General features: G+C 47.1%; 1 protein-coding gene and 1 long non-coding RNA gene across 2 annotated transcripts in view; one reads left to right on the top strand and one right to left on the bottom strand.

Annotated features, from left to right (window-relative positions):
- CHRM3 (cholinergic receptor muscarinic 3) overlaps positions 1-11,147 on the bottom strand; it is a 183,555-nt gene extending 172,408 nt beyond the window's left edge. The window contains exon 1 of the mRNA XM_032794035.2: positions 11,047-11,147. Within this exon, the coding sequence (XP_032649926.1) occupies positions 11,047-11,069 (23 nt within the window). The 5' untranslated portion in view covers positions 11,070-11,147. The remainder of the gene's footprint in view (positions 1-11,046) is intronic.
- The window catches only part of LOC142046491 (uncharacterized), a 200,634-nt gene extending 186,176 nt beyond the window's left edge, over positions 1-14,458 (top strand). Inside the window, exon 2 of the long non-coding RNA XR_012655439.1 lies at positions 14,407-14,458. This is a non-coding gene — a long non-coding RNA (uncharacterized LOC142046491). The remainder of the gene's footprint in view (positions 1-14,406) is intronic.
- The last annotated feature ends 4,809 nt before the right edge of the window (positions 14,459-19,267 follow it).

Raw genomic sequence — 19,267 nt, 5'->3', positions numbered from 1 at the left:
TGGAAGCACAGGCTTAAATCCTGCCAGGTTCAACTCATCCTTTCATCTTTCTGACGTAGATTAAATTCTGTGTAGCTTATTATACAGTGGTCTTTCATACAAATTTAAAAAAACCCAAAGCCCTGTGTACACTATATATTAAACATGAAATGTCATGTTTCCTAAGAATAAGTCCTCATATCCCAAGATCATTTGATCTGAACTGCACATCCCACGTAACAGCTCAACAGAGGTTGTTTTATTTATTTCATTTTTTTAACCTTTCATGACAGGCCAGCCTCTCTCTTTGGTAGGAATGACCTGCTGTGCAATCAACATCTGGGTAGAATTCGGGACAAAAAAGGAGGCAAGTATTTTTTCTTGCTTTTTTAAGTTCTAAACTATTAACATTTCAAGAAAAATTTTCAAAGCAAAATCCCCTCCTCATTATTGACCCATTCCTGCAAATCCTTATTCATGTCAGCAAAGTCCAAAGGATGGGCACACAGTGACCGAAACATCAAGTTTCTTGTATGTTGTAAAACCTGAGATAAAATTTCAAAATTATATCATTTCCTTTCAACAAAACAATTAAAAATACCATCTTTTCACCTGAGCTTTTAATTTATGCATGACCTTGAAAGGAAGTCAGTGTACAGCCATACCTGCGAAAAGATTTCAAAATAGAGTAGCAAAATGTGTGTTTATGTAACATCGTGACCCTGGGTGAAGTGTTTGCAGTGGGGATTGAACTTGAGACCTCTGGTTCTAATAATATAAGCCTTCTCTTTATGAGCTGAAAGATTCATCTCTTTTAGCCAAGGATGCAGCTAGCTCAAGCAGCTCTACATGTGGCCTGGCTACCACTAGAAAGGATGACAGAACAGCGCATGTGGTATGATTACATTTATATATTTAATTCTTTTAAACTTATTGGTTGAAAAATTATTAACACAAGACATATGAGATACTTCTACAATGCAGAAATAGATCAGGATGTATGCCCTTGACATCTACTTTACAGGAAGGAATAAATCTGAACAGCCACATTCCATCTCAATGCATATTGAAGCCTATAACTAAAATTGATAAATAATACATATATGCTTGTAAAACCTCTTTGTCTCTTTCACTTTCCTCTCCGCTACTGCATATAGTTTGTGTATCTCCTGTCCAGAAACAGCATAATCATCTATTCGCTGTAGAGAGGAGTAACAGCACAATGTGTTACGGCCAATATGCAGCTTGACGGTCCACAGCACATTAACAGAAAACTACATCCCTGGTTTGTTTGCCCAGTGACATATAGTTCAGCTAGTTCTTTTAAATTATACCTTGCGTTCAGTGAAAGTTTCAAAGAAGTAGTTATTATACTTATGAAAACTATGTAGATTATCACAAATTGAAGATCTGGCTAAATAATCATCAAGAAGAGAGATAGAAGTTCCATTTAAAACACAAAAAATCACCACAAGCTGTATATCAAAACTTGGATGTTCCGGTCTTCTTTTCACAAGTCAATGGAGCTATTCTGGTAAACATCAGATGAGGATCAGGCTAATACGTTTTAATTAGACCATGTGAATCTTCTGGTGTTTGAGAATTTCATGCAGACCAGACCAGGGAGTTAAATCAACCATCAGTCTCTCTAAGAGGAGTTAGTGTAGGGAGGTTGTCTGGCGCCTACCTGAAAACCAAAAAGTGTTCTCTTCAACCGTGTATGTTGCTGCAGGACTGCAGTCTGACAGTCACACAGGAAAGGCCTAACAACTATGCAGGAGAAGTGAGTTTAAGAGGCTTTTGGCATCCCACTTATAGCAGCACTGATCTAGATTCAGAGAAAAAATATCTGCGGCAGATGCTAAAAAACAGCCTCAGAGACAAACTAAACTAAATCTACAAAACACTTTGTCAGATTTCAAATTTTGAATTTAAGCTGAGAGCAGCTAGGTCATTGCTTCAGATTCCTTGTCACCATGCTACAGTAATTGTTATTCTTTGTCTTATAGCTTTAATAGTGAGCTTTCCAGACAGCCTCTGGGGAGCCCTTGAATACCTTGCCTTAGGCATCCCTCAGGCTTTAGTTTGACACTGCAAATTTTATTTTAGAACATTTCAATTATTATTATGTCCTGTGAGGAAAAAGAAATGATGCTTAAAACATTTTTAGAGGTAGAGATAACTTTAAACCTAGGTAAAGTGTTAGGTCATAACGCTGTTTTTGTCCCCTCTCAACTGGTACCAAGTTTATTCCAGTAGATGTGCTGCCATTGACAGAGATGTCTTCACTGACCTCCAACCCTGGTCACCAGACATTTGTCCCCTCGTTCCATGGAGAGGATTAATTCAGTTTTCAGAATGAAGAGAGGTAAATAGTGGCATCCCCAGGGGTCTGTACTGGGACCAGTGCTAGCCAACGTATTCACAAATGATTTGGGAAAAGGAGTAACCAGTGAGGTGGCAAAATTTTCAGACAATAAAAAATTACTCAAGATAATTAAATCCAAAGAAGACTGAGAAGAGTTACAAAGGGATCTCACAAAACTGAGTGACTGGGCAACAAAATGGCAGATGAAATTCAATATTGATAAATACAAAGTAATGCACATTGAAAAACATAATCCTATCTACATGTATAAAATGAGGGGGTCTAAACTGGCAGTTACCACTCAAAAACAGATCTTGGAGTCATTGTCGATAATTCTTTGAAAATATCTGCTCACTGTGCAGCAGCAGTGAAAAAAGCTAACAGAATGTTAGGAAGCATGAGGAAAGGGATAGATGATAAGACAGAAAATAGCATATTGCCTCTGTATAAATCCACAGTACACCCACACCTTGAATACCACCTGCAGTTCTGGTCACTCCATCTCAAAAAAGCTATTTTAGAACTGGAAAAGATACAAAGAAAGGCAACAAAAATGATTAGGGATATGGAACGTCTTCCAAATGAGGAGCAATGGAAAAGACTGGGACTTTTCAGCTTGGAAAAGAAACGACTAAGGGGGATATGATAGAGGTCTATAAAATCTTGAATGGTGTGGAGAAAGTGAATAACCAAGTGTTTGTTTATTCCTTCACATAACACCAGAACCAGGGGCCATCCAATGAAATTAACAAGAAGCAGGTTTAAAGCAAGCAAAAGGAAATACTTTTTCACACAGTACTCTCAATCTGTAGAACTTTAGCCAGATGATGTTGTGAAGGCCAAAAGTATAATGGGACTCAAAATACAATTATATAAGTTCCTGGAGAATAGGTCCATAAGTAGCTATTAGCTAAGATGGTCATAGATGCAGCCCCATGGTCTGGGTGTCCCTAGCCTCTGACTGCCAGAAGCTGGGAGTGGACGACAGGGGATGGATCACACAACAATTGCCTGTTCTGTTCATTCCCTCTGACACACCTAGCATTTGCCACTTTTGGAAGACAGGTTACTGGGCTAGATGGACCTTTGGTCTGACTCAATATGGCTGTTGTTAGGTTCTTACGCTAAGTACCTACCAGGGAATCAACAATAAGACTCTGCATGGCAGAACATAATTTTGCTATCTAGCTTCTGGGCTGACTTAACTTAAATCTATTTTAAGGAAAAGCTCCTAACCTCTAGTCTTTAAAACCTGTTCACTTTCAAATGAATTGGCAGTGAGTCATTCCAGTAATATATTATGAACATTCATAGGAATGTCCAAAGAATGTCACTGAGTTTGCTGAAGTATTTCTTAAAGCTCTTTTGATCTTTGATTTCTAAATCTTCAAGAGTTTCTTGGTGACTATTTTATTGTGCTTTGGTTACTTCCCAACTAATGTATCAATGTCAAGTCTCCCACCATTGAAAGTTAAAAAAAAATAAAAAAATCCTGAAGCTAGTTCCAAAGCATTTTGAAATTGTTGTTAACTTGATGGAGAGGCTGAGTGAAATGAAACAAACATAGAAAACTGTTAGTTTTACATGTCCACACATGCATCATCTCTCTCCTTCCTTTGGTAACAATCCTTTAACATAGTTTTCTCTGTCAACTGTATAAAATGGCACTGTCATCATGATACAAGTCAGAGGGAAGGAATTTGCTCCATACAGATAATTATACCACTATTAATAGCTAATGCTTCACAAACCACAAACCAATGTTAAAAGTCAAGGCACCAAAGGCAAAACTGATTACAGGTAAAAGCAAACATATTGGCCAAACTCTTCTCTTTCACATGTGACATCAGTGGATTTGGGGGAACATATATCAGACCAAATTTGCCCCATTTAATCTGTTCTGAAACTATTAATTTCACCTATTCAGTATTCTCATTTAAGCAATTTGTTGCTCAGAAAGTTGTGCTACATCAGAAAAGCAGAATTCAAATTGTTTTGAACATTGACATAATCTTCTCTAACCTTTTTCAGTCTTATGCAAATAATTTTCTTAACTCAGCATTCACAGTAATTCTGGATCTGATCCTGAGAAGTGCTATAGTACCTGCATCTCCCACTGAAGCCAATGGAGTATAAGGGGGCTCAGCATCTCCCAGGATCATCCCTGAGAACCTGATACTGAAGAATTAACTTTATAATATATTCTCAGTGAAATGATCACAAGATATGTCCTACCAGTTTGACAGCAAACCATTCATAACTACTTTTTACCTATCACATCATTTACAAAGCTAAAATACTTGGAAAGAAGGAAACAAATCAACTTTTGAACAGTTAAGGTCACCATCTCATTTATGCTTCCCTCTAAGTATATCTACACTGCACTGGGATCATGCTTCCTAGCTTTGGGTAGATAGAGGCATGCCTGCTGTACTTGAGCTAGAACACTAAAAATATCACTTTAGCCAGGGTAGCATGGACAGTGGCCCAGTCTAGCTGCCCAAGTAGGTAACCAAGATTACACTGCTATTTTTAGTTTCCTAGCTCGAACAGCACCAGTGTGAAAGCTGGGAATCACGCCTCCAATCTCAAATGCAGACATAGCCTAAGAGTGATGTCATCTCTTGGCCTCACCACAAATCCAGGTTTATTTGTCCACGTCCTTCCTCAGAAAGGTGGTGTTCTGATTCACATCTGTACCTATGAAAACTACCAGGATCCTCCAGTACAAAACCAACAGATCCCATCAACAAACCCTAGCTTCCCCTAACTCAGAGTTTCTCAAACAGTGGTCTCTGCTTGTGCAGGGAAAGCCCCTGGCAGGCCGGGTCGGTGTGTTTACCTGCCCTGTCCGCAGGTCTGGCTGCCGCGCTGCTTCCAGCAGCTCCCATTGGCCCAAAGTAGCGATCTGCGGCCAGTGGGAGCTGTGATTGGCCGGATCTGTGGATGGGGCAGGTAAACACACTGGCCCGGCCCGCCAGGGGCTTTCCCTACACAAGTGGCAAGTGCTGTTTGAGAAACCCTGCCCTAACTGTTATCCTGTTTTAGGGAATAAGCATGACGACCTGCCTGCCTACCCACTCTGGGGGTTTCTGGCAGGGCTAAAAGATATTTACAAGAGGGAGAAAGGGGCAGGTCTATTTCCCTCTTTGGCACTATCATAAGGAACCATCACCCTCTATTTCCCCTTTTCAAGTTACATCTGCTTTCCCTGGAAGTTTGACTTGCCTTTACCTCCTTTCCTTCTCCAGAGATTATTTTCCCTCCACCCTTTCCCCACTATTTCTGGTCTCCTTCTAGTGCCTTATCACTCTGACTCCCACCCAGAATTTCCCTCTCTTTTCAGTCCCATATTTTCGATTCTCTCTCCTCCCTGTTTTCCTCCATTTTCTCTCTGACTCTTTCCTCCCCCACCCTCATTCCAACCCCCAAATCTCTCTGATTTGCACTGCCCATTTCCCTCCTAGCCTACCAACACCTGTCTGTCTGGTTATGCAAAACTATTCTCCTTTCCCTTCAGTGCTAAGATGACAATTTACAGGACAAACCAATTCTCTAAAATTATAGGGGAACTACAATTGGAAGCAATTTGGAATCAATACAATGGCCACTCTTTATCCATAATAACAACAAACACACGGATGTTGAAAAGGTGTCTTTTATTTTCATAGTAAGAAATATTCTTTAGCTATACAAACGTGTCAAAGTGTTTGGTGTCACGTAGATCCGTTAATGACCATGTGAAGTAAAACACTGTGTGCATTCCAAACAGAGAATGTACTTCAGTGTGGGGGTCTAAGAGCCAAAGTGATTTAATTTACAAAATACTGACAAGCTGTGATACCATTGTTTGTTGGCACGAACACTAGTACTATTGGCCTTAACACTGGCATTTATAATGAAATTATATAGCAGTGTGAGAGGAAAATGTGGCTGCATTAGCTTGTGATAGTGCTGAATATTGTGTTGCAGAGGTTTTTCCTTACAGGGAAATGGATTAACTAACTATTCATAGAATATTAGGGTTGGAAGGGACCTCAGGAGGTCATCTAGTCCAACCCCCTCCTCAAAGCAGGACCAATCCCCAGACAGATTTTTACCCCAGTTCCCTAAATGGGCCCCTGAAGAACTGAACTCACAACCCCAGCTTTAGCAGGTCAGTACTCAAACCACTGAACAAACACAACAGTAGTCCTCAGACCAAAACAAAAGCTTTTTTTTAAAAATGAAAGGGGATTAATTTGAGATTAGTGCCTGATTTAGCTGACTCTGGAATGGGAATAGGTCCCCGACATAGGATTGTCCAGCTTCTATTATACAAGCTGTTTCAGCTTCTGTGAGCTTTTCACATGCTTAGATTATCTCCAAACAGAGCCATATTGCAATGCTGTGAATATTACATAAGGCTTGGTATTATAAATTGATGACCTTCCATGCCATGAAAAATGAAAACCTTTTGGGGTTCATTCTGTCACGGCCTTTTGCAGTAGAGGGAAAAAAAGATGTGAGGAGGAGACTTTTTAAAATTTTCTTACATCTTACCGAGTACCAAAATTCTCTCACTACAAAATCCAATACCATCTTCCAGAAATGTATTAATGATACCTTCCTAGGTTCTTAGGACAGGGCAATGGGCAGTCTTCTCTGGCATGAGAGTATTCATTTTATTTAAGGCTTTAAATGATACTAAGAATAAGACAATAAGAAATGGAGAATGCTAGGCAAATTGAGCTGTAACAATGCACTGGATAAAAAGAGCCAGAATACTAAATAGGAACGTGCTTAAGAAAGGAGTTTTAATGCAATAAACATATATTTTATTATATGCAAAATGAAAGATAAAAGATTCAATGGACAGCAAAATGCTTCCAATTAATAGAAATAATGTTGTGTTAGAACTTAAATGAAGTGTTTTCCCCAGGGAGGGAGGCTCTCTGGACTATTTTATTTAAGACAATTAAAATGATAAAGGAAATGGTATTGTAACCCCCGAGGGAAACCTATTTTATTTATAAGGTACTTGAAGTGGTTGTGGAAATTATGCTCTTCCTGCAGCCTAAATCTCAAATACCACGTTCTCCTGTGAAGTGGTCAGTCCTCACAGGTTAAGTAGGATTAGTAAATGAATCTGAAGCTTCCAAAACGGCTACAGGAAGTTGAAATTATAATTCAAAAAGGCGGTACTCTTCTTTCCACATATTGAAACTATGCCACTGAATAGAACAGGGTTTACTATGTTGCTAAAACTGCTGTTTTTTCCCCCAATTTAATGGAATAGCTACTAGTTCCAATTACTTAAGATTCCATGATACACTGAGTAAGAATAAGGATGTTAAAACATTGCTCTGGGAAAATTCCAGCTAAGGGTAATGTGTTCTGCCTACTTAAATTCAAATGTATCAGCATTTTCATTATCTACCTAAACATATGATGCTGGCCACAAATCTCTTTAGTACGCCAGTGTATGGATACCACAAAAAGTACATCTGTCTCAAGATGCTCTATAATACTTATAGTTACTACTTTGTGTTCTTTTACCACAAAATGTAAGTCATCTAAATTAGTTTTTGTGAAGTCATATCCCAGCTCTCTGAATACCTCACACTAATTGATAGCTTCTGCCTGAACCAAATGAAATAACCAAAGATGGATACAAGCCCAAAGGAAATTAATTTCAAGTTAAGCATCATCTTTATAAAGCACAGTAGTTTCCTAAACATCCCAGATGGGTCACCATCCTTATACTCCAGTCCAGACATGCAAACATAATGGTTCCAGTTCTGACGTTCCTACTCAAATGAAGCCAAATGGGAGTTTTGCCCAAGTTAAAAAAAAACCAATTAAGAGCTATAGGATTTGGCCCAAAAAACAGCTACTTTCACCGCAACATATAACAGTGTAAACTCATAATAATTGTATATACAAATTACATTATAATATAAATTGGATAATTTTTCCTTAATACTGTAAACTCATATGGCCTAACTTCTTATTAAAATGCCATAAAACGAATTAGTTATTGATGAGTAAAACTACCAGGAGAAAAATAAAAAGTATGTTGCCTCACTGACTTTTAGAATTCTCCATAGATGCATTTTACATGTATTTGAAAAAGAAAGATATTTTTAGCTTACATGGAACAAAATTAATTTTACAAATAAATAATAAAAGTATTAAAATACTTTAAAAAAATTAACATGAACATGTTACCAACTTTCTAAGGATATAGCTTAGCTCTGGCCCTTCTCTGTGCAGCCCCTCCATAGCTCAGGGATTCATAAGAATGACATCACTTTTGTTATTCTTCCTCTTACTTATTTGTAATAGAAATTGATATTATGTACAATAAACCTTAACAGATCCATCAAAGCTACTAAAGTATAGCCAGTATTTGTGATAAGGCAGAAAGAAAATGTCTTAATAATCATTACATCTAAACTTGAAGAGAGAATTTGAGATTCAAACATACCAAATGGTATAACTAATGAAATGGTGTATGTCAAATGATTCTGTTTATCTTGCTTTTTACTTAATGCAATGAGTGCTGCTGAGCTGCCAAATTCTGTTTGATGTACTGCACTTTTGTAAGGAGTACAGCACATTATTTTATTATTTCCTTACACATGTAATCCATTAAAAGCAATACATTTTCCATTATTTCGCATTAATGGTATTTGCTTTTTATCTAATTTACAGTCAGAAGAATTACGACTTCCTTCTGGCTTTCTGAAAGATTTGTTGACTTATATCTCTCTACTAACTGGAGTACATGGTTTCATGCCTTAGCCCTTTAAATTTTGCTTTGATTTGGGTTTTTCTACTGTCTTCATAGTGATCTGCCAGAGAGAGGGAGAGATGTGAGTTGCATGAAACTAACAGAAATGGGCTATATAAGTTGAGCTGTAGCTTGCATCTCTAACATTCTCTTTACACTGAAAATGTTCACAGTTCAGAACAAGTTCAGTTACAGTTCTCTGAATCTAGGCAGCATATTTTTTTAAACCACGCACATGGGTGAAAGTGATGTCACTGAAATCCAGAGGAAAGGGAGATTTGTTCTTTTTCAAAGTCCTTACATGCCCATTTTCCTCTGAGATCACTGTCCTGCCCTGCTATTACTAAGGTCAATAAGAGACTTGTGAATATCATCAAGAGACAATCTGAGCTTCACCTTACTCACTCATAAGGAAAGCCAGCGCCTTTATGATTGGTAGCAAATGGTCTAGCCATCAAAAGAAAAATGTAAATTTAATTACATTAATACAAATAATAAATTTAAATGTAATTTAAAAAGGATATCAATGCAGAACAACTAATGTTGATCAGTGAATAGATTAAAAGAAAGATAAAGGAATGTATGTATGGATGTAAGTAAACACACATAATATAGTTGTCACTGCTGTTGAAACATTACATATAAGAAAAAAACCCTCACTAGTGCTGACAAATAGATTGATATAATTTTGAGCAGCTAGCAGCCCAAAACAATTGTAATTTAGGGATGCCAGCTGTGCTACTGTATGCAAGATACCATGCCCTAATTTCAAGATGTGGAAGCAAGGGGTAAGTCTTGCTTCAGGATTCATTTCAGCAGCTTATTGCTAATGTTGAAACCGCAAGATTTAGCTGATGTGCCATCAACGTGCTTTCATGCTACAGCTTGGTCAGATGCTTTCTCCAAACTGAATGGAGAGGCTAGAATCTTACACATTTCACAAAATAGTAGAGTATATTTTCAGTGCTGTAGTTCTCAATGCAGGTATGTGAGGGAGGAACCTTTTTACATTTAAAAAAAGAGTGTGTATTTGTATACAGGCTTTAAAGACACTGCTATATTTGTCACATAGCACAATTCCACAATATCAGCATTATCAAGGGGAAGTTTTACAGAAAGCCATGGTGAATAACAGAAAGAATACCAAAAACATAGACATGAACTCTGCAATTCAGGTTCACCTCAATAGCTAGAAGAGATTGTTTAAATGTTCCTGCTACTGACACAGAAAGAGACACACATCTTGGGGCAAAAAAGCAAACGGTATGCTAAAACATACTGCTCCAATGTATTCAGGACAACCCAGTTCTTTGTCCATCTATATTCACAACATTAGGAGTTGACTTGCTTAAGGTACACCAGATTAAGGCTCCCAAATGGGAAGGGTAACTGGATGGGAAAATCCTTGAATCCAGTTCATTTCAGTATAGGGCCTGAATCTCCTATATTTTCAACCTCACTCTACTTCTGACCTAAACAATCAAATCAACTCTGCTGCAGGGAAGTCCTGTAGGTGAACTACGGGGCTAAACTCTTAGATTTGATTTAATTTAGAGGAGGTATTATAAATTAGCCATGTAAAGCACTGTAGCAAGGGTTATAGAAAAGTTCAGAATTAATTAGTAGAATGCAATGGAGGAATTTTTCACTATAAACTTCCCCCCACTTATCAACATTACCACTGTACTTTTCTCTTCTCAGAAAAGATCTGGCAGGAGGCCCAGAGGGACATGCAAGTATGTATTCAAGATGACATCCATAATACTATGTGGTAAGGCAGCCTGTCTCAAAGTTAGAGTGAATGATCAAATGTTCCCATGGATTCCAAATGAGGCTCACTTCTCAGAACAAACAATCTTTTCTGGACAATCATTTGTTTACTGAAAATCAAATAAAATGAACACATCTATTTTGAGTTTATTACCTACGTAGTCCAACTAGGAACATCAAAGTGTTTGTTTGGATCAGGCACTGTGTAGTTCTGCAAACTCTTCTTTTGGAAACAAAACCAGTCCTGTGTCAGCACATAGGCTGAAAACAAAACACACACAGAAAGGAAATTAATAAAATACACACCAGATGCAGAAAACAACAGCATAGGTGAAGTCTGGCTATGACGCTAAAGCTAACCTTACTAATACTTAGCACTTGCATAGCGGTTTATACAACTGATTCTGATATCGCTTTTAACAGTTTTATACCAGACGCATCCATTGAGCTAGATTCTCTAGTGTATAAAGACAGCTTTGAGCTACTCCACTAACATAAAATTGTTCTAAAGTTGTTTACCAAATCTCCGCATGGCAAGGTCCTTGGATTGCAAAGAGCTACCACAGCATTGCCAGCATACACCTTGGTCTTCAGTTCCCTGTAGCTGGTGCATGGGATATACCCCAGAGAAATGGGTGTCCAAAAGAGTCTGTGTATGATTTCTGGTTGCTGTAACAGGCTACTGGCTGCTGGCACAAGTATAGAGTGAGTCTTCAGATTGCTTTAACCTGTACCAGTGTCCCAGCTGACAATCTAGTACACTGATTACTACACTGGTTTGAAATAGATCAGAATCAGGCCTACATCTACATGTTTGAATTGTGTTAGGAACATTTGCTAACTAATACTTACAATGGCCCTGTGGGGCATGCAAGAAAGTGTCCCCATTTTACAGCTGGTGAAATGATCTAGGTCACAGCCACCAGAGTACTTTGTGCACCTCATAAACATCAACGTACTTATCCTCAAAACACTCCTTTGAGACAGAAAAATATTATCCCCATTTTACTGTTGGAGAACTGAGGCACAGAAAGATTCATTTACTTGCCCAAGACAGTCTTAACCACAAGACCATCTTCCTACAGAAGCACAGAAAGAAGTGAAGCGGCATGCCCAGAACCCCACACTGACTCAGTGGCAGAGCCATAGATAGAATTTAGACCCCCAGTTCTGGACTCTTCCTCCAAATCACACTTCACTGCCTTTGGAACTTGCTGCTTAGAAAAGCTAGGGTTGATTATGAATTTTCACATATCGAATGAAAGAAATCAACAACTCCATGCATTCCTATCTCTTTATAAAACCGAAACAAAAATGTTTAAACACACTCAGAAATATCATATATAGATCACCACTGACAAAGAAAAAGAGTAGTGCAGCAGCAGGAATACTCACTGGCTACCACCTTCCATTTTATAATGTATAATTAGTACAAATTGGAATCACGCGTCATCATTATCCCATTTATCACACAGCAGTGCAGGCTAAGATTTTAATAACCCCATCTGTAACTTTTCCACAGAAATATGATTCCAAGCAAATGCTGTGTGTGCTGGCTCACTGCCTCTTCCCCCACCCCTTTGGCACAGCAACAAAACTCAGTTCTTACTGTTGCAACATGAGGAAAGTCAGACAACAAAGATCACTGGGTTTATTGGACAATCCACTTCTGTGGAAGAGTTACTGAAGAATTACAGCACAGTGATTGAGATTACAAGCTGCTCTTCCTTTGTGGAGGAAGAAGTTAATAATGTCCCAGATTTACTGTATATGCCAGTAGCAGCTCCCATCATACAGAACTTAAACTCAGGCCTGGTCTATACTATGTTAAGCGTTAAAACTCTGTACCCGTCCACACTACAACGCTCTTTATACCGATATAAAGGGCTCTTTAAATCGGTTTCTGTACTCCTCCCCAACGAGAGGAGTAGCGCTAAAATTGGTATTACCATATCGGATTAGGGTTAGTGTGGCCGCAAATCGACGGTATGGCTCCGGGCGGTATTTCCCACAGCGCACTACTGGGACCGCTCTGGACAGCAAATCTGAACTCGGATGCAGTGGTCAGGTAATCAGGGAAAAGCCCCGCCGAAATTTAGATTTTCATTCCTGTTTGCCCAGGTGCGCTCTTGATCAGCACGGGTAGCAATGCAGTCCAAAATCCAAAAAGGCTCCGCATGGACTGTATGGGAGATACTGGATCTGGATCGCCTGCTGGGGAAAAACAAAGCGGGCTAATCCAAAAAGGGGGCGCCGGTTACAGAAGCGAAATCCAAATTCGTGGAAAAAAAAAATCGTTACAGCTACCACAGCGCTGGCGTGACAGCGGAACGGGAAGCCAGAGACCCAAATGACGCGCAGGGAGGAGGGAGTACTATAGGACTCCAGCGAGCCACAGGCCACAGCAGGCGCCGAAAAGGATGTGGCAGGTCGGGCCGAGCGCCCGGGCCGGTGAGGGGCAAACACAGGGCCGGCAGGGGGCAGGGAATAGTCTCCTCAATGTACGCCCCCCCACCACGGGAAAGAAAAGCGAAAGAAAGCATGGCTGGACGGTTTCAAGGTCACCATGTCTACGGAAGTCTGCGGTTAGACGCAGTGCGGCAGCAGGGGAGCTCGCAGTAGTCACGCTCGCCCGCCCTGGGGGCCAGATGATGCTAGTAGGGACGGGAAACCGGCCCATTAATCAACCCGTGGAGGGCGCGCTGCGGTGAGAAATGGAGGAAGACCCCTGGCGGCGGAGGGGATGCGCGCCGGGCGGGGGCGGCGGGGGAAAGAGGAAGGAGGCCTGGGCATGCCATGGAGATGGACAGAACGGCGGGAACCGGGTGTAGCAGAGCAACTAGGGGCGGAGCGGCAAGCAGCCCCCGTCCCGGGCCGGTGGGAAAGAAAAAGTGCGTGACGGCCGGACGAGGAGAGCAGGGGAGGCGGGGCGCCTCTCCCCCACACCGCTTAATGGCTGCCGGGACTAGCAGTAGCACCGCGGAGGCGGCGCCCCCGCTAGAGGGCACGAAAAACGCGGGGTGCTTGAGGCCGTGCATTCGTGAGGACGCAGGATACAGAAGGGGGGGGAACACGGGCCACGGGAGCCCAGGAAGGGGGGGGGAGGAGGAAGCAAAGGGGGGTGTGGGGCAGGGGCAACCCCCCGGGAAGTGGCAGGGAGCTCATCATGTTCTGCGGAGCGGACAAGAGCAGGCGTGCTCTCGGAGAGACGGGGTCTCGAGGACACGGCCCCAGTGCGAGGCTAGGATCGGACTGTGTGAGAAACCAGAGAAGTAGGGAGGCGCGGGGAGCAGGCTCCAGGGGCTTGGGCGCCCCAGCCGAGCGCAGCCAGCAATAAGGCACCGAGGAGAGCACAGACAGGACAGAGGGACAGATGACCATTAGCGCAGTGCCAATTTACACCGCAGCAGACGGGATAGAACGACGGAGAACCAGCGTGCTTGCAGGCAAAATATAAAGGAAAGCGGCGGGGGGTGCGGGAGGTAGCACCGCGGGCGGCGGCAGCAGGACACAGAGGGTGGACTGGGAAAAAAAAAAAAAAAAAAAAAAAAAAAAAAAAAGCGGAACGGGCGCCAGGGGGGCCGGGGCGAGTGGCGGCGGCAGGGCAAGCCAGGAAATAGGGAGGAATAGGATGGGCGTTGCGGGGCTGGCCCGGAGGAAGAGAATGACAGGACGGCAGTGACCCATGAACCACCCGCGCAAGGAGGGTGGCCCAGCATGCCACGGGGCGCGCAACCCAGAAGGCGAAGCGGGCAGGGGAGGACTGCCGGGAACGAGGTCGAGAGCGAGGGGAAGAGCGACCCACAGGGCAACACGCCGGAAAGCGACGCTAGCCGCAGACCAGGGACGCACACGCGGAAGGAAGGGTACGGAGTAGTGGCTGCAGTGCACGCGACGGGAGACAAGCGGGAAAAACCGCGGGGAGGTAAAGCGGAGAAGCCCAGAGTGGAGACGGACGCCGGGGCAGAAACAGATAGCGAAGGTGAAGGGGCGGACCGGGAAAGAAAAAGGGGAACAAAGGAACCAAACACCGGACCAGAGACCAGCAGGAAACGGGAGGTGCAAAGTGCAGGGATGGAGGTGTGGACGCGGAGTTGGGGGTGGTCGCGCAGAGAGGAGACTCGGCTGGCGGCGGTCGAGCGGCGGTGGTCCAACGGGAAGTACAGGGAGAAAAACAAGAGAGACGGGTAGGGTGGAGTGTAGTGACATGGGGGGAAACGGGCGGAAGGTGTCAAAGGGGAGAGGGGTGGACGCAGACGGGGGAGTGCAGAGGGGTCGGAGAAGAAGAGGCCCGGGAGGCAGCGGGACAGAGAAGAGGTGAGGGCTGGGGCGGGCGGGGGAGAGAAAGCGGGCGGGTGAAACCGGGGAGGTGGGCGCGGCGGAAGAGAAAGAGTCAGGGGGAGGGGAAACAGGACGCGCGGGGAACGCGCCGAGTGGCCCAGGCGGGAGGAGCGAAGGGGAGGAGAAGAGAAGTCGCGGCGTGCCGGGTAGGGTGGCGCTGGGAAGAGAGGAGAGAGTGCGCCGGCGGGGGTGGGGAGGGAAAGAGAGTGCAGCAAGACGCCAGGGGAGCCTATAGAGGAAGGCGGGGGGAGAGAGAGAGGGAAGGGAAGGGGGGAGGGCCCGGGAGGTAGGCGCAGGCGGGCGGAGGTCGGGGCGGGCCGCCAGGGAAGGGGGGAGACCACGAGGGGGCCAAAACCCGCGAAAGGGGAGGGGCAGCGGAGAGCAGAGCCAAGCGGCGGAAGAAGCGGGGGCGAGTGGGCATAGACAAGCACCCAGAGGGGGACGCGAAGCGGCCAGAGGGGTGAAAGAGGAGGAGAGACCTCGAAGACAGAAACGAAGCACAGGAAACCGCGGCACGACAGGCAAACCGTCGCAGTGGGGGGAGGGAGATACAGCAGGCGCGAGATGGGACGGGGGCACCTAGCAAGAGGAGGGGGAAGAGAAAGGGGCGCGGGAGAGCTGAGGGTGAGGGGGAAGAGGTAATACGACACCGAGGCTAATGAGACACTCAGTCAGGAGGTAGTGAAGGAACAGACAGGGAAGCCGTAGTACCGAAAGTACGATGAGAGGCACCAGGAAGCCAAAAGACTAGGCCTCTGGCGGGCAAGTAGGACGGGGAGCCGGAGAACGAGGAGGCGGACCGGGGGACAGGCGCAGGTCAGGAGAGAACGGTCAGGAGGCAGGTGTAACAGAACGGGGAGGAATGCAACACGCAGAGAGGAAAGGGGGACATCCGACGGAAGGGCCGCCGGGCCACGCCCTGAAACAGCGACAGGTGGAGGCGTGGAAGGTGAGCAGCCAAACACATGCAGCCAGCGCAGGGCGGCGCAGGGGAGAGAGGGAGCGAACGGCGCACAAAAAGCGGCAGCGAAGAGCCGAGCAGTAAGACAGAAGGAAAAACAGGGGGGGAGGGGAGAGGGCAGGGAGCGCACAACCGTGCGAGGGCAACCCACACGCAGGGGGGCGCGGTCCACAAGGGGGAGCCACAGAGAGAGAGGCAGGAGGCGGCGACGGGAAGAGAAGCGGACCCGTTGGAGCGCAGAGAGGGAGGCGATAGGTAGAACCGGAGGGCCGGAAGGCAAGCCCGGAGGGCGAGAACCGGAGGGAACGAGAGAGGGGCAAAAAAGGGCAGCGGCAAGGGCCAGGAAAAAAAGGAAGAGGGGCGGACAGAAACAGGCACAAGTGAAGGCGAGGCAGCAAAGTGGGGAGGGAAAAGAACGAAAGGAAAAAGCGCAAGGCGAATGGAGGCAGGTAGACAGGGCAAAAGGCAAACAGGGAAAGGGGAGGCAAACCGGTCCGGCGCGGGGGCAAAGGCCGGGCAGGGAAAACACTAAAGCACTGGGAATAAAGCAAAGTGTGGAGGCACGGAAAGGGAAAAAAAAAAGCCAGGGGGGGGGCAACCGGTGAGCGGGCCAGAGCGGCCAGGTGAAACGGGAAAAGCAGGTGATAGCACACGGCGCGGGGCATAACAGCGGCACGAGGCGAATGCAGTCGGGGAGGAAAGGAGAACCGGCTGGAAGAGGGGCAAACTGAGGAGGTGGAGACCGGCCGGGGAAATGAGAGACAGGGCAGAGAGGAACGGACAGGACACAGAAGGAAACGAAGGCAAGCAGCGGGAACAGGAAGGCTGCAGCGGAACGGGACAGGGCAAGGCAGGCAAAGGGGTGTGGACATGGCTGGAGGGAAAAAGGCGAGGAAGGAGGACAGGGCGTGAGAGCAGAGAAACTAGGTGGAGCACGAGACAGAGCACGGGCGGAGGACCGTGGAGAGGGGACAAAGGAAGCAAAAAAGGAAGAGGTGTAGGCACGGAAGATAGGAAAGGAGCACAAGAAAGGAAAGCGGGGTAAAGAGGGAAGAACAGGAGGGGAGGGCAAAACAATGGGCGCCGGCAGGAGGCGAGGAAGGAATGAGGCAGGAGGGGGGTACGAACACACAGCGCGGGAGGAGCAGGGAACGGGGCGGCAGGAAAAGGAGGAGCTACAGGGGACCAGGATCGTGAGGAGAGAAGACGGCCCAAGGCCGGAGGCGGGCCAGTCGGCAGGCAGGGAGGAAAGGGCGGCCAGGAGGGCGGGAGGCGCGCAGGGCAGAAGTGGAGGCAGAAGGGGCAGGGAGAAAGGCAGGAAGGGGCACAAGAGCACGCAAGGGAGCCAGGCGGACGCGGGCAAGGCCAGGAACAGAGGGCCAAAGGAAAGACGAAAGAGAGGAGAGGCCTGCAAGCGGGGGCCGAAAGGGGAGAGAACACAACGAGCACATGACGGGGGACAAAGCACCGTGGCAGAAGTCGAGGGATGCAGAGGAGAGGGAGGGAAAGAGAGAGGGGAGGTACGACGAAGGAAAAATAAAGGCCCTAGCGCGGAAAGGGAAAGCAAGGGGGAGGCAGGGGGAAAAACCCAGCGGGGACCGGACACAGACGAAAAGGAAGGAACAGCGAGACGGGGGCCAGCGAGCCAGGAGCCGGGCGGCCAAGAGGGCCAAAGGCCAGAGGCGCCAGAGGATGGGAAACAGAAGGGCAAGCAGTGAGGGACCGAGCACGCGGGGGGGTGCCAAGCCCAGGGGCGGGCAGGCATATGGCGAGGGAGGACCCAGAGCAGTGCGGGCAGCCCGGACAGCGGGGCAGCCGCTGAGAGCTGGCCGGCAAACAGAGCCGGAGGGCCACAGGGACGCCGGGGGGGAAGGAGGGCGCCGGCGGGCTGAACCGGCGCCCGAGTAACGGCAGGGGGACACCGGCCCCGGGGCGGGAGGGAAAGGAGGAAAGAACACGGGGATGCAGGCGCCACACCAGAGGGGAGACCGCGAGCAGAGGCGCCAGATGGGAAAGGCGGAAAAGGCCCGGCGGGTAGCGCCGCGCAGGAGGGAAGCGGGGCCACAGCCGAATAAGGGGCCGGCGCGGGAGGGCGCCAAGGCGGAGAAAGCGGGAGGTGGGCGGGAGCAGAACAGCAGGCAAGAGGAAGGCGAGGGGACCAGGCGGGAGTGAGGGGCAGGGAGGCTGGCGGAGCGAGCTGGGCCGAAGGCGGCCGAACAGTAGGGAGCTGGGACGGTGCGGCAGGGGAGGGGAGGGGGGCAGAGAAGGAGCACTAAGCCGCCAATGGACCGCGGCGGAGGCGAAACAGCGAAAGGAGAGCCCAGGAGATGGAGAGAAGGGAGGAGAGGTGGGCCAAGGGCATGACGGCAGGAGCACAGGAAGGGAAGGGCAGGCGGCGGCCCAGCCAGCCAGGGGGGAGAGCCCGGGGCAACGCGGCAGGCGGCGCGCCGACGGGACGGGCGGAAAGTAAGGGAGAGGAGCGCAAAGGGGCCACCGGACGGCGGACCCCGGCGGAAGCAGAGGAGAGGCGGAACAGCACGGCGGGCAGCGACAGAGCCAGAGGAGACGCGGCGAGGCAGCTGCCGGCCAGGCGGAAAACAGACCCAGTGAGGCCGAGCCGGGGGGCCGGGCGGGGAACCAGGGACGGAAGCCAGGAAGAGAAAAGAGGGGGGAGACGAGAGCAAAGGAAAAGAGACCCGAGGGCAGGAGGGAAAAACACGTGGCGGCGAGCAAGCGCGCAGGAGAAAAGCCACGGCCGGGAAAGGGGCAGGGAGGCGAGGCCGCGCACGACGGAGCGGGACACCAGGGGAGGAGAGAACGCGCACGCAGGAGGGGAGGGCACACCCGGAGCAGGAGGAGAGCAAGGAAAGGCGAGAGGGGCGACCGGCGGAGAAGTGGAAGAAAACACAAACGGCAGCCGAGAAACAAGACTGCAGCCAAGACAGCGGCAAAGGACGGGTGGGAAAGGGAGGAAACGGGGCACAGAAAGGAGAAACAACCGAAAGGGCGGAGCCAAGGCAAGGGGAGGGAGGAAGGCGGGAAGGGCCAGAGAGGGAGACAAGGGAAGAGGGAA

The sequence above is a fragment of the Chelonoidis abingdonii genome, chromosome 3 (genome assembly GCF_003597395.2).
Source record: "Chelonoidis abingdonii isolate Lonesome George chromosome 3, CheloAbing_2.0, whole genome shotgun sequence".
NCBI lineage: Eukaryota > Metazoa > Chordata > Testudines > Testudinidae > Chelonoidis > Chelonoidis abingdonii.
This window is presented reverse-complemented; position numbering and strand designations above follow the sequence as displayed.